The sequence below is a fragment of the Halichoeres trimaculatus genome, unplaced genomic scaffold (genome assembly GCF_033239565.1).
Source record: "Halichoeres trimaculatus isolate MK-OKI-2021-1 unplaced genomic scaffold, fHalTri1.1 fHalTri1_scaffold_21, whole genome shotgun sequence".
Lineage (NCBI taxonomy): Eukaryota > Metazoa > Chordata > Actinopteri > Labriformes > Labridae > Halichoeres > Halichoeres trimaculatus.
Window position 1 is genome coordinate 16218432 of NW_027437199.1, and position 12799 is coordinate 16231230.

General features: G+C 38.6%; 1 protein-coding gene across 1 annotated transcript in view; it reads left to right on the plus strand.

Annotated features, from left to right (window-relative positions):
* The window catches only part of LOC141810508 (copine-8), a 72270-nt gene that overhangs the window by 30850 nt on the left and 28621 nt on the right, over positions 1 to 12799 (plus strand). Inside the window, exons 4-8 of the mRNA XM_074698123.1 lie at positions 95 to 198; positions 3525 to 3564; positions 4100 to 4176; positions 12297 to 12360; positions 12626 to 12729. Of these exons, the coding sequence (XP_074554224.1) occupies positions 95 to 198; positions 3525 to 3564; positions 4100 to 4176; positions 12297 to 12360; positions 12626 to 12729 (389 nt within the window). The remainder of the gene's footprint in view (positions 1 to 94; positions 199 to 3524; positions 3565 to 4099; positions 4177 to 12296; positions 12361 to 12625; positions 12730 to 12799) is intronic.

The following is a 12799-nucleotide window of genomic DNA, read 5'->3' on the forward strand; positions in this document are numbered from 1 at the left end:
TTGTAGTTCAAAAGAAGGATAATAATAACATGTTGTATTACTGTGCATCCATACTGTGAATGAATACAAATGTTATCTACTTTTTTCTGTCTAGTTTGGGAGAACAGAGGCGATTGACAACACGCTAAATCCAGACTTTGTGCGGAAATTTATTTTGGACTACTTCTTTGAAGAGCGACAGAATCTCCGGTTTGACTTGTAAGTAACACCTTTCTCAGAGACATTTTCTTTCTCATGTCAGTCAATAAAATGTCAAAATTCACGGAATTTCATTCATCCCCATACAGACTGTTTGTCTTGATAACAGGACAAGAAACCATTTTTTGCCAAATATATCTTTTCTGTTTCAGATTTGACTCCTTTGCTGCTCAGACAAAGTGATCTTGAAATAGCCTCACTTTCATATTTTTGCCTGTCCATTCTCTAATTTAAAATGAGAAAATAAGCACCAAAATTGCTGATTTCTGAATGCTGTTTCTCAGTGTCAGGGGTCAGGTTGGATTTTCCCCAGAGAGCTCAAATTCTTTTAGGGCACATAGACCGGATGTCTCTTTGACTGCACTACGCTGGAGCTGGCCTTTTGATGAAGAAAGAAATTTCAATGCCAGAAGTTACTTTACAAAGAAAGTTGAATTTATTTAGATGCATTAGTGCGATCTCTGTGTTAGTTGAACACTACTTAAAGGGGCTGTGAGGAGTTTGAAAGTGATCTTGAAAAAGTCTCACTTCTAGATATATGCCTGACCATAATCCACACTTTAAAATAAGATTATCAGCACCAATATTGCTGGTTACAGGTTATTTTAAAATGCTACTTCTTAGCTTCCAGTTCGGGTCGAGCAGGACCAGATCGATTTATGCATGTCTAGATCTCTATGACAACGCCACGCTGGCTGACAAAGTTAGGTCGTGAGAAGAGATCAAATACAGAGATCTGTATTTTTCTCTGCTAAAAACTATTTCTATGATAAGTAGTGGTGATAGTGGACACAGGAGCCTAACTGTCAGACAGAAAAAGGACAGAAGAGCAGAAGAAAGCTTAACGGGAGAGTGACACAGCCTGAGCTAACAGCTAATTAGCCTTAGCTTGGTCTGTATCGCTCTATAACGCAAGGGCTAAATTGTTTTGGATAATGTTCATTCCAACCCTCAGTCAGCAGTTATTGTGCTGTGGTCTGTTCAAACTTGAGAGTCTATCAATAAAATCAAGAGTGAGGTTATGTTATCTCTGCTTGGTAGATGACTGGCAGGACATAGCTAACCAGCATTCACTAACGCTACACATTATGGACACGTCATGTAGCTGCCAGGCTGCCAGCTGAGCTAAATATGAACGGCTACTAAACTACTTACAAACTGACAGTGTTTACTTGTTGTCACGTTAGCCTACAGATACGTTGGACCACCAGGCTAACATGTAGCCGGCTGCAACAACGTTTGCTTGATGTCATGTTTCAAACCGGAGCACTACATAACTGTCCCTTTCCTTGGCGTGTTGTATCCAGTAAAAAGTTATCTTGAACAAAGGGATTTTTTTTTTATCCGATCTCCATTTAATTCCAAAACAAACACACCTTACTAAAACTCGGGGCCACAAGGTGGCGAGAGAGTGCAAGTAAAACAGATCCTCTTCACAGAATCTTTAACCTCGTAAGCCCTAGCCTCTTTTTGGGTCTCTGCTAGAAAAATGATGACCCAAATTGAAAGGAGTGTGTCTGTGCATATACAAGTTATATCTGAATTGATCCGGTGTCATAGTAAAGGAAATGCATGTCTAAAATTTGTCCTGACGTGTCAGTATTGGTATTTACGTCACTGGCTCAGAGTAATAACTCCAGTATTGCTCAAACAGGAGCTCAGGTTTTAAAGCAGTGTTGGTATTGGTCCATTATTATTGCTGAAAATTTTCAGCTTGAATTTGAAAACATCATCGTAACTCCAGCTAACTAAAGTTGGATCTTTGCATGACTCATTTGTACCTGTAGGTATCCGTCTCATACTTGTCTCCTTTGAAAGATGCTGTTAGGACACATCTGTTTTTATTAAGTTGCCAGACTGCATGCACTGTATGTGGGGGGGTTTTCTTTCTTAATTTGCTCCCAGATCACATTTCTCATTGAGTTACAGGGGGGATTTTAGAGGCTTTATTTTATTAGACAGAGACTAATTATATCATAATCTATAAACCAGAGAGCCAAACCAACAGCCTAAGAGTCTGTGAGGGGAAGGGTAGTTTTTCTGTCTTCTGTGTGTGTGTCTGTGTGAGGAGGGCTTGGTGGTGGGCTCCACAGACAGTAATTTTCGTTGTTCATAAATACAGAAATGCTGATTTGCATTTGGTGCTGTGGGATTTTTCCCAGCAAAATTAACACAAGTCCAAGTGTAATTACTCCAGTATTTGCTGTTCCTCACTGTAATTAATGTCCTCATTGATAGAGATTTCTTTTAGCTTCACTTTTCTTCATCACATTACATTCTTTAGTTTTCTTACGTGTCTGTATCTCGTGATGGCAACACGTTTTTCTCTGTACATTCCCACATATTATTTGAGGTCCTGGTAACAATTTCATGTGCTTGTGTGTGTATGTGTGAATATACGCTGGGTTTAGCAATGGTAACCATAACAACTGGGGTCCCGGGGGATGGTGGGTGTGATATAGAAGTGGACAGATTCCCTTGAGGGAAGGAAGAGCATTTAACCTTTCCTATCCACTGTGCCTGCTCTACTCGTGAACCTAGCCATGTGACAGCGTATACATTATCACATATTAATTGATGAGTTCAAAACTGTTATCCCATCCCTTTCATTGTGAAAACTAAGAACATGAAGGACTCATGGACTTGAATAGCATTCTAGCTTTTCATTAATATGAGTGTGTATGTGTGATTCTGCGGCTGTTTGTGCATTTATGTGTGAGAAACACACAGTCTTTCATCTTTGAAAGTGTGTTTGTCATGTGCCTGCTCAGGACATATGTATGTATGTACCTTCTTGCCACCTTCAAATGTCAGATGTACATGGCTGACATTTCTGGCTGAAAATGCAGTCCCAGTTAACTGCAAATCCCATGATGATTTGATCCATGGAAAAATGTGTATCAGGGCAGAGGTTGTGAATGAGCCCCCTGAGTATGGATATAGATGCAGCATGTGGACGTGTTTTCTTTCTCAAAAAACTGTATACAGAGACATGCTGAGCAAAAAATACTGAGTAATGCACCTTACATTTATGTTTAAATAAACAAAATAGGCAATAAATTTTGGGGTCATTTTTGTTGGTTCACTGTTGCTCTCCTGCGCTGTAAATGTAGTCTCTTCTAAGTCCAAAATGGGTCAGTTCTACAGAGGAACCATGTGAGCTTGCTATACAGTGAAGGGAATTTCCCAGAGCCTCTGGTTGTGTTGTTGATGACTGGCTCCTCCACTGATTTACAACACCTGTGATCCCCGTTGTGTCCCCTGCTGAGCTCCTGTCACCCTCCATTAGTCTCTAAAGGACTGACTCTTGTTCATTTTCTCAACAGGTATGATGTTGATTCAAAAAGTGCCAACCTTTCAAAACACGTGAGTACCAGATCTAGTATTTACTTCTTAACAATCTTCTTTTAATCTCTCTTTCATCAGAGAAGCATTACTAATTTCTGAGCCATGTCTCTTATGTCTGACTGGAACAGCTCTCAGCAGCTACATCATAGATTGTCTTTACCTTATTGACCAGTGTTTTCTGTTACCACTGTATTTATCTAATTTTATCCAGCTCCAAGTACAAGACACATTAACAAAACTTAAATCTGCAATAGAAAAATATGACTTTGGGAAAATAATGCTAAAATAATGATCTCATGCCTTTCAACTTTTGATTTCTAATACCTTTCACTGATGTAAAGAGCATGCAGTCAGGCAGTAGAGCACCTAGCAACTGGGGCTGATGCCAGCGTAAGGTGTCAGTGGAGCCTGAGGATTGGAACAGTGATTGTGATAGATGATAAAAAACATTGTTGAACTATGAGCATAACTGTGGTGTAAGTTAATCAGTCATTACCTGCATAACAGAGTGTTCTTGACCACCCCGTCTCTCTGTCTCTCCTTACCTCCACAGGATTTTCTTGGCCAGGCTCAGTGTACACTTGGAGAGGTGGTTGGATCCCTGGGTGGTCGCATTGAAAAAGCACTTGGGTGAGTTAATGACTTAAGCTGACAGTTATTGATTGATGCTCACAATGTACAAAATGTAAGAAACTATTGTATCCTTTAAAAAATCAACAGAGTCCAGACATTTCCCTTAGGAATGTGTAAGCATCAACTGTGGGCAAGCATGTTAGCATGTAGCTGTGTGGAGTTTTCACACTGACATTGTTCTCCAAAGGTTTTGTCTACATTAATAAGGATTTTCTACAACTTGTCCCTGAATAAAGTCACCAAGTAAAATGTCCTCTCCACAGGAACCTGCTCAGATAAGACAAAGAAAAGCACGATTGTTCTGATTCTTAATTAAGTGTGCCCTTGTGCACTTTCAAATTCAATTTTAAGACAACTGACAGTTAATGATGGAATGGGAATACAAACAGCCAAACAGGATGTGACAGGACAGTTAAAATATTAGTTTCTAATTTTAAAGATCTCTCCTTTTTACCTCTGCCAAGGAGGGTTGGGAGAGTTCATTTGTTTGTCTGTGAACAACATAACTCAAAAAGTAACATATGGATCTTTATGAAATTTTCAGAAAATGTTCAAAATGGGATAAGGAAGAAGTGATTAAATTTTGGAGGTGATCTGGATCACTGTCTGGATACAGGACTTTTTCAAAGGATTCTTTATCATTGTGAGATAGGGCTGTTTTCACCATATCTGTACATAATTCCACCATAAATGGTTGGATTGCTTTGCAAAACAATACAAGACAAGGTCACTATAGTTTCTGACAGATGTAAAAGTACGATCCAGATTCTGCCAATATTCTAGATACTAAGATCCAGAATATGAAATATGTACTGGGTCATCATAGTTTTCAACACTGTCAGGAAACAAATTACTGTACAAATCTGTAACTAACACCAAATTGTAGCAGACAATCTGCTGAAAGGGAGTATAACATTAAAGTCGGACTAAAGTGTTGTATGACAATCAAAATATGCTTGGTGGAGGTCTGCGCTCTTTGAGTGCTTTTTTGTTTGTCCTTGTTAAGCTAACAATCAGACAGTAAATCTTGACCTGGAAGACAAGATGAAGTGAAACTGCCACATCTGAATCTTTATAATGCTCCTTTGTCAGCTTGGCCATACAGTTTTTACTTCTTGAACCATGATGACATTGTTTTCTGTCCGCCAAGAGTCCATGTTGATTGACTTATTTCTTTTTTTGTCAACTCTGACAGATTGGCTTGCCAATTTTCTCTGGTGCTCAAGCTAGGTACCTTCAGGTTGTTGCTTCTTTTTAAGAAAGGTCGTATGGGAAAATGGCTTAATGACTTCCTTAGGTATACAAGCATATTATGTTGTTTTGTTTATGGATCACCTATTCCATTTATATATACATATACACATAGTTGCAGATCAATATGAAAAAGCTGTTGGCTTGGTTAGTCACAATTTTGATTGACTAGTAACACCCCCTATCTGCCTAGAAGATAAAAAGGTGATTGGTTAACAACCAGCATGAAAACAGCTCTATCTAGAACTAAATACAGATTTTGTGACTTTTGATAAGCTAGTTATGATGAAATGGGTGCAAAAGTTTCTTAACCCGAGTACCAGGAATAGACTTTAAAGCAAATCAGTTTCTTCGAAGAGTAAACTCCTGACATGTGTTTCTGGTAAACAGTGCACATGTACAGTTTTAATGAGCACTAACACACAGAAACACTCCCACATATTCATGTGTGTACAAAAATAACTCATAACAACAGTCGTGTTTGACACCTGTTCAGCCGCCTGTCTTTGCTTCAACTTGAGCACATTTCAATAACTGTGTGTCTAAAGGTGTAAGCATCGTACACTTTTGCATCCTTAGTTTAGTGATAGATGTACCAGCTGTCTGTATTTTCTGTATGTGAGTTCAAAAAGGCTCTTCCACTTCAAGATGTTTGACAAGAAACAAGTAAATGAGAATAACGAAAGCAAAGAAGTTACATAATGAAGCACGTGAGCCTGTTTGTTATAACGGTAATTATTCAAGTTATTCATGTTTTGACAGTGGCAGCAGCTGTGCTGTGACAGGTCTATGTTGACCCCCAGGTTTTGAATATTTTTTATGGCAAAGAAAAAAAACTCTGTTGCTTTGTCTTTATGGGATTATTTCTCTTTATTTCTGTCTCATCCAATTGAGGAGCAATCACTTAGGAGGCTGCAGCCGGAGGTCTCCCACTTAGAGGCAAAGAAAGAAATGGAGGGAGCACAGCATGTGTGTATGTGTGTGGACATGCTTATAAGTGCACCATGGACACCTTCAAAGTGCAGAATGATGTTCTCTGCCCCCTCCCTTCACCCGCTTCAACATCACACGTACACACACACATACATCTTTTAACCTGTTTTTATGAAAGGATTTAATTTATGTCTTAGTAGCAGCTGGTTGTCTATCCAGCATAGCTATTAAACCTATATAGTGTAGGAAAGCACAAACTGTCAGTCACATGTAGGGGTTTAAAGAAAGACAAGCTAGTTTTTGTTCAGTGCAGACACTTGCCAATTTGAATACATGCAGAAGTAAAGGTTATTCAGATCCAAGATCCACACATAGACGGAAAAAAAATGACATTCCCCCAACAAATCATGTCAAAAATCTTGATTGTTACTTAAATTCTTTTTATCTGATACCTGACTATCAGTGTGTGTTTGCTAGGGGTGGGAGAAAAAATTGATAACCGATACATCTGGATTTTTTATTTGACAATATCAGAATTTCTGTGACAAAATATATATATTTTTTCAAATTCAAAGTTTTCATTTCAGTTTTTGGTTATAAACTGGATTGGAAAAAAGTTTCCACTTTTCTCCAGCAGAGGGTGAAATGTTTCTCTTTGGCTCATGTGATGTGCATTTTATGGGAAAATATGGCTCCAGATATAGTCCGTAGACATTATCATCATCATTTATCGTAAATATCGTAAATATCATAAATATCGTAAATATCAAAGAATCGCTATTTAAATTGAATCGGCACCCCAAAAATCATGAGAATAGCATATCATCCCAGCCCTAGTGTTCACTATAGTGAGGAGCAGGAAAGGCAGACATGAATTGATCTTACCTTGTATCATTTACAAGAAAATAAATCATATCAAGCCTCCATCTGTAGTAACAGAAAACCAAACTAAAATAGGCCTTTTGCTTATGGCCCTGACTCATGTTTGAAAATCTGATTTCAGCACAGCAGCTGATGTCCAGTGTCATAAACAGGGACCCTCGGTGGCTGTCACTCCCATGTGTATGTGCGTGTGTGTCAGTCTCTCCCTGCCAAACTCACAGACAGCAGAGGAGCAGGAGGGAGAAGTTGCAGCTACACCAGAAAGTAGAAAAAAACTTGGCACAGTTATTTCTGTACTGTGACTCTTTGGCTCAGACATTTACCCTGGATGTAGCACGGAGCCCTCTAAAATGTGCTTACCAAACAAAAATCCAGACACATTTGACACTTTATTGATTGTAAATTTTAGATACTGCATTTTTCTGTTTTCTTATTCCATTTGTTTTAACTGAACTAATAAAACGTGTATATGAATAGTAATCTTAATATAGATCCTAAAAATCTGTGGGAACTTCAGGAGTTAGATGGTCCACTTATGAGTATTACAAGCAAAGAGTATCTGCGTATTTTAGTCATTTTCACTACATATGCTGAACATCTTAATGGAAATATCGTGTGATGGAGGAGTTTAAAACTAGATCTGGATTCAAATGAGGCTCAATTTTGGCTTTTTTGGACATGACTGTCACAGAACTGCGGATACAGACCATTGGTGGACCATACCTACAAAGAAGTGGTGTTGTTTGTTGCAAAAATAGAAGTGCTTTTAAAGTGATTATTTAAAACATAGGCAGAGAGAGGCCACAGCTGTTGTTACTGTTGTCTTGCTGAGGTTGTGCTTATTTGTTGTGTATATATGACTTCATTATATACACACCTGCAGCTTGAAATTGGCAGGGGGTATTCTTAAGCATTTTAATGAGGGCTAATTACAGATAATGGTATCATTAATTCAAACTCTTGTGGGCACAGTTAAATGTGAGGAGAAGAAAAAAAGGTTCAGGTAGCAGGAAGTGTTTTGCACTTTTTATGCTTGCAATGGGATTTTCAAAAAGTTGAACTGCAGCCAGCAAGGCAATGAAAACCATCTGAATAAGGTCATGTCAGATTTCAGTTTTATGGTGCAAAGTTAGGGGTAAGCAGAGTTCTGGTTGTATTGTAGTTGATTGGGTTGTTTGGAAGGAAGGCCGTAGAAGATGCTATTGCATTAATCAAGTCTGGAAGTGACAAAGGCATGGATCAGGTTTTCAATAGTGGCAAAGGAGAGAAGTTGATGGAGATGGTCAATATTTTTCAGGTAGAAGAAGGCGGTTTGAGTGATTCAATTGTTGTGAGATGAGAGTTAAAAATGACTCCAAGGTTGAGGAAATTTGGGGACTGGATGAGAGCAGCGTTGTCAACGGCAAAGTTGAAGTTGTTTGTGGTTGTAGTCAGAAATTTTAAGGCTGATGATTAAGAGGTCAGATTTTTTTGCATTTTGGGAGTTGATTTCAGTCAGGCAGTTGGTCAGGATAGAGATGTGAAACTGAATGTTGTTAACAGTTGTTAACAGTGGAAAAAGAGATTGTGACAATAGATGGAGAATGTGGAAAATAAAGAGGAGGGGACCAAGCACCGAACCCAGGGGGACGCCTTAGGACAGGGAAGCTGTCTGGGAGGCAAAGTTGTTGATACAGATGAATTAGTGTCTGTCTATGAGGTATGATTTGATCCAGAAGAGTGCAGTGCCTGTAATGTATTTGTAGACGTAAGAAGAGGATGTGGTTGATGATGTCAAAGACTGTAGTGAGGCCGAGAAGGATGAGAATGCTGAGCTGTCTGGAGGAAGAGGTTGGTGCCTAATCCTTCTAAGAGAATTTCTAGACAACGTATAAATCCCTTATAAATTTATGTCAGTTTGACAGCTGTAGATGAGTTCTACATTCTCTCAGAATATCAAATAGCTCTTAATGGCTTGTTCCATATGCAAAAGGATCGTGGAGTTGGAAAGACTTGTCAATAACAGCAGCTTTAGGAACAAAGCTTTAATAAAAGACTAAAAGGATTACCAAGATGCTTTGCCTGAATTTCAATAGACCACTCTGACATGTCTTCGATGAGTGGGGCATTTTGATAGTTGAGCAACCTGACTTCAAGAGCATGAAGTAGTCATGAAAACATAAAAAAAAATAGCCCAGCGTTTTCCTTGAAAGTTTAAGAAAAAGATTTTATGGCATGCTGAAATAAACACAGAGAGAATTGCAAAATGTTTTTGTTTGGGGGTCAGTTATGAATTGAGGTGTGGGTGGATTTGAATTGAATTTGATTGTTTGATAATAAAAGATTCACACCCCTGAAAAAGTACTCCTGGATGTGTTGGGGCTTGTCCAGAACATGCTCATGGTTTTATGAACATGGTTTGTAATTGGATCACATTTGCTCCTTTAATCAGGAGTAAACTGACATACCTGTGCATGGTGTGTGCTCTTTTCTCTTTTGAAAGATCCTGTGTGTGTGTGTGTGTGTGTGTGTGTGTGTGTGTGTGTGTGTGTGTGTGTGTGTGTGTGTGTGTGTGTGTGTGTGTGTGTGTGTGTGTGTGTGTGTGTGTGTGTGTGTGTGTGTGCTGCAGCCCAGAAGTGGCCCAGACTTAATTACCCGTCTCGATAGACACTGATTGCAAAACCATGTGCCTTGATTAGAAGATTCACAGTGTTTCTTTCCTCCACTAACACAGACAGACAAACAGACACACACTATCACACACACACACATATGTAGACAGATATTTTAGTGATGCACTTTATAAAGCTTCTTGTGTAATGAATAAGCAGAAAGACTGCAGGAGTGACGATGAGCTAGGAGGAAAATTGCCTTTTCAAAAAAACGTATCTTATTTCAAAACATGCAAGAACTCAATTCACTTCACAGTAAGTGCCTCATAATAAGATAACACTGTTCGATCATTATTTATAAATTCAGTTTAGCTTTCCTCGACTGCTCCCATTATGCCATTATTTTTAGATATGACACTGATACATTGCCATACACCCATGCAAAATACATAAATACACAAAACATATGGTAAGATTAGCACTACACGATATAAATAACTGAAGGATAAATGTAAATAACAAACCCAACTTACATTTTTCTGTTGCCAGTACTCAAAGAAGCAGATAGATAGATAGCTAGATAGTTAGATAGATAGATAGATAGATAGATAGATAGATAGATAGATAGATAGATAGATAGATAGATAGATAGATAGATAGATAGATAGATAGATAGATAGATAGATAGATGGATAGATTTTTGATGCACCTAACACACCCCACATACACACTCACACACAAGCACATTTTTGTGCTAGCAGAGGCTTGAACAGAGGTCCTTAACCCCAATTCTGTGCTGTCTAAATGAGTTCGGCTTAGTCGATTTCATCCAGGTGGGTTTCTCAAGCACAGCTCATCAGATGGCAGGACCCTTCGCCAGATTGCAAGGCCTCTCAAAAGTCATGCCAATTTTTGAAGCCCTGCTCCCCCTCCTCCTTACATGGTGCGCTTTCCCCAACATTTCCTCTGGGATTCAGAGGACTGTTATGGGCTCAAATCATCCATATTCCAAAAGAAAATTACATGCCAGATTTACTCAACCATACATGTAAACTGTGAATGAAACACATCAGTGCTGGTTTTAAGCTGGCCCAGAATTCTCTCACTAACCACCTAGCTTTGTTAAATGTTTTAATCTGATTAGTCAAAACCAAATTGCAACTATGACTAGTTCTTAGTCATTAAAGCAATGCCAGGGACAACCACAAGTCTCATCAAATCAATCAACAGAAAGAGGTCCAGATAATCTTTCACATAATCTGTCAAATGCTAACATCTCTGTTGATTACCTCTGCCAAGGAGGTTGTGTTTTTGGGAGAGTTTGTCTGTGATCAGCATGACTCAAAAAGTCATAAACAGAGCTTGATGAAAATTTCAGGAAATGTTCAAAATTGGAGAGGAAAGAAGTGATTAAATTTTAGGGTGATCTGGATCACTGTCTGGATCCAGGATTTTTTTCAAGGATTCTTTATTGTTGTGAGATAGGGCTGTTTTCACCATATGTGTATGTAACTTCAGAATAAATGGTCGGATTGCTTTGCAAAACAATACAAGACAAGTTCACCATAATTTCTGACAGATGTTAAAGTATGATCCAGATTCTGGCAATATTTTGGATACTAAGATCTTGAATATGAAATATGTACTGGGTCATCATAATTTTCAACACAGTCAGGAAACAAATTATCGTACAAACCTACAACTAACACCAAATTGTAGCAGCCAGTCTGCTGAAAGGGAGTATAACATTAAAGTAAGACTAAAGTAGAGAAAAGAGCACAGAGGAAGACTCTGCTACAGCTACAGTGCTAACACCAAATGCTTATAGTACTCCATGTGTGTGCTCCAGTCGCACACACATGAATATTATTCATACTCACTGTCCAAGCACACACTCGAACACTCACACACATACAGAGAGGCACATAGAAGCACAATGTTATTTAGGAAAAAAAAAAAAAAAACACTTTTTGTTAAACAGTGTTTTTTTTTTATAATGTTCAAATGCCAAACAGGTGTGGTGTGATGAGGTGAGGAGCCTGTAGTGAAATCAAGCCTCTGGATATTCATATACTAAACAAAGTCGTTACACATACCAAAGATGCTTCATAACCAACCGTTGGCATCATCTGCAAACACCTGTGAGCAGAGCCAGGAGCAGGTCTATGATAAATGAGGTTATGAAAAAAAACAGTTGGTACTTAGATTAGATGAAGTTAACATGCAGTGAATGGCGGGTTGTTAGATGATCACTATTTTCATCGAAGAGGCCTAATGTATATACATTTTCTGTCATTGTTTGAAAGAGTTTGAACTACGTCTATCTTTGAGCTTTTTTGTGGTTACCCAACAGTAACAGTTTGAAATTTGGTGTAATGTTTGATTGTAAAGAGTGTGAACATATAAAACTCTGTCTGTAGTAATCTTTTAACCCTTTTTGTTTACTTGTCACGATCACAGAGGCATCCAAGGGAAGAAATGTGGGACCATTATCGTGAAAGCTGAAGAGCTGAACAACTGCAGGGTGAGGATGCATGGAAAACCAACACTTTCTGATTCAGTTGTTGAAAAAAAAGGGTTTTCTAATCTTATTCAAAAGTTGCATAAAGAGAACAAAAGCATCTATGGAAAGTCATTCTGAAAATCTTATATTTAAGGTGGGAGTTGCAGGTGTTGTGTAAATAAATCTGGATGTATCTTTGTTGAACTAGCAGGATATGAAGGAATGATGGTTTTCAGCATCTATTTTTAATCCGTTCACTTTATCGTTTTCTGTTTCTGCTCATTAGGAATCAGTAATGATGCAGTTCTGTGGAAACAAGCTCGACAAGAAAGATTTCTTCGGCAAGTCTGACCCCTTCATGGTTTTCTACAGGAGTAATGAGGACGGAACGTAAGTCCCCTTCCCTTCCTCCTCCTCCTGTGCCCTCCCTTACATTATCTCTCCTTTAGGTTGTGTCTAA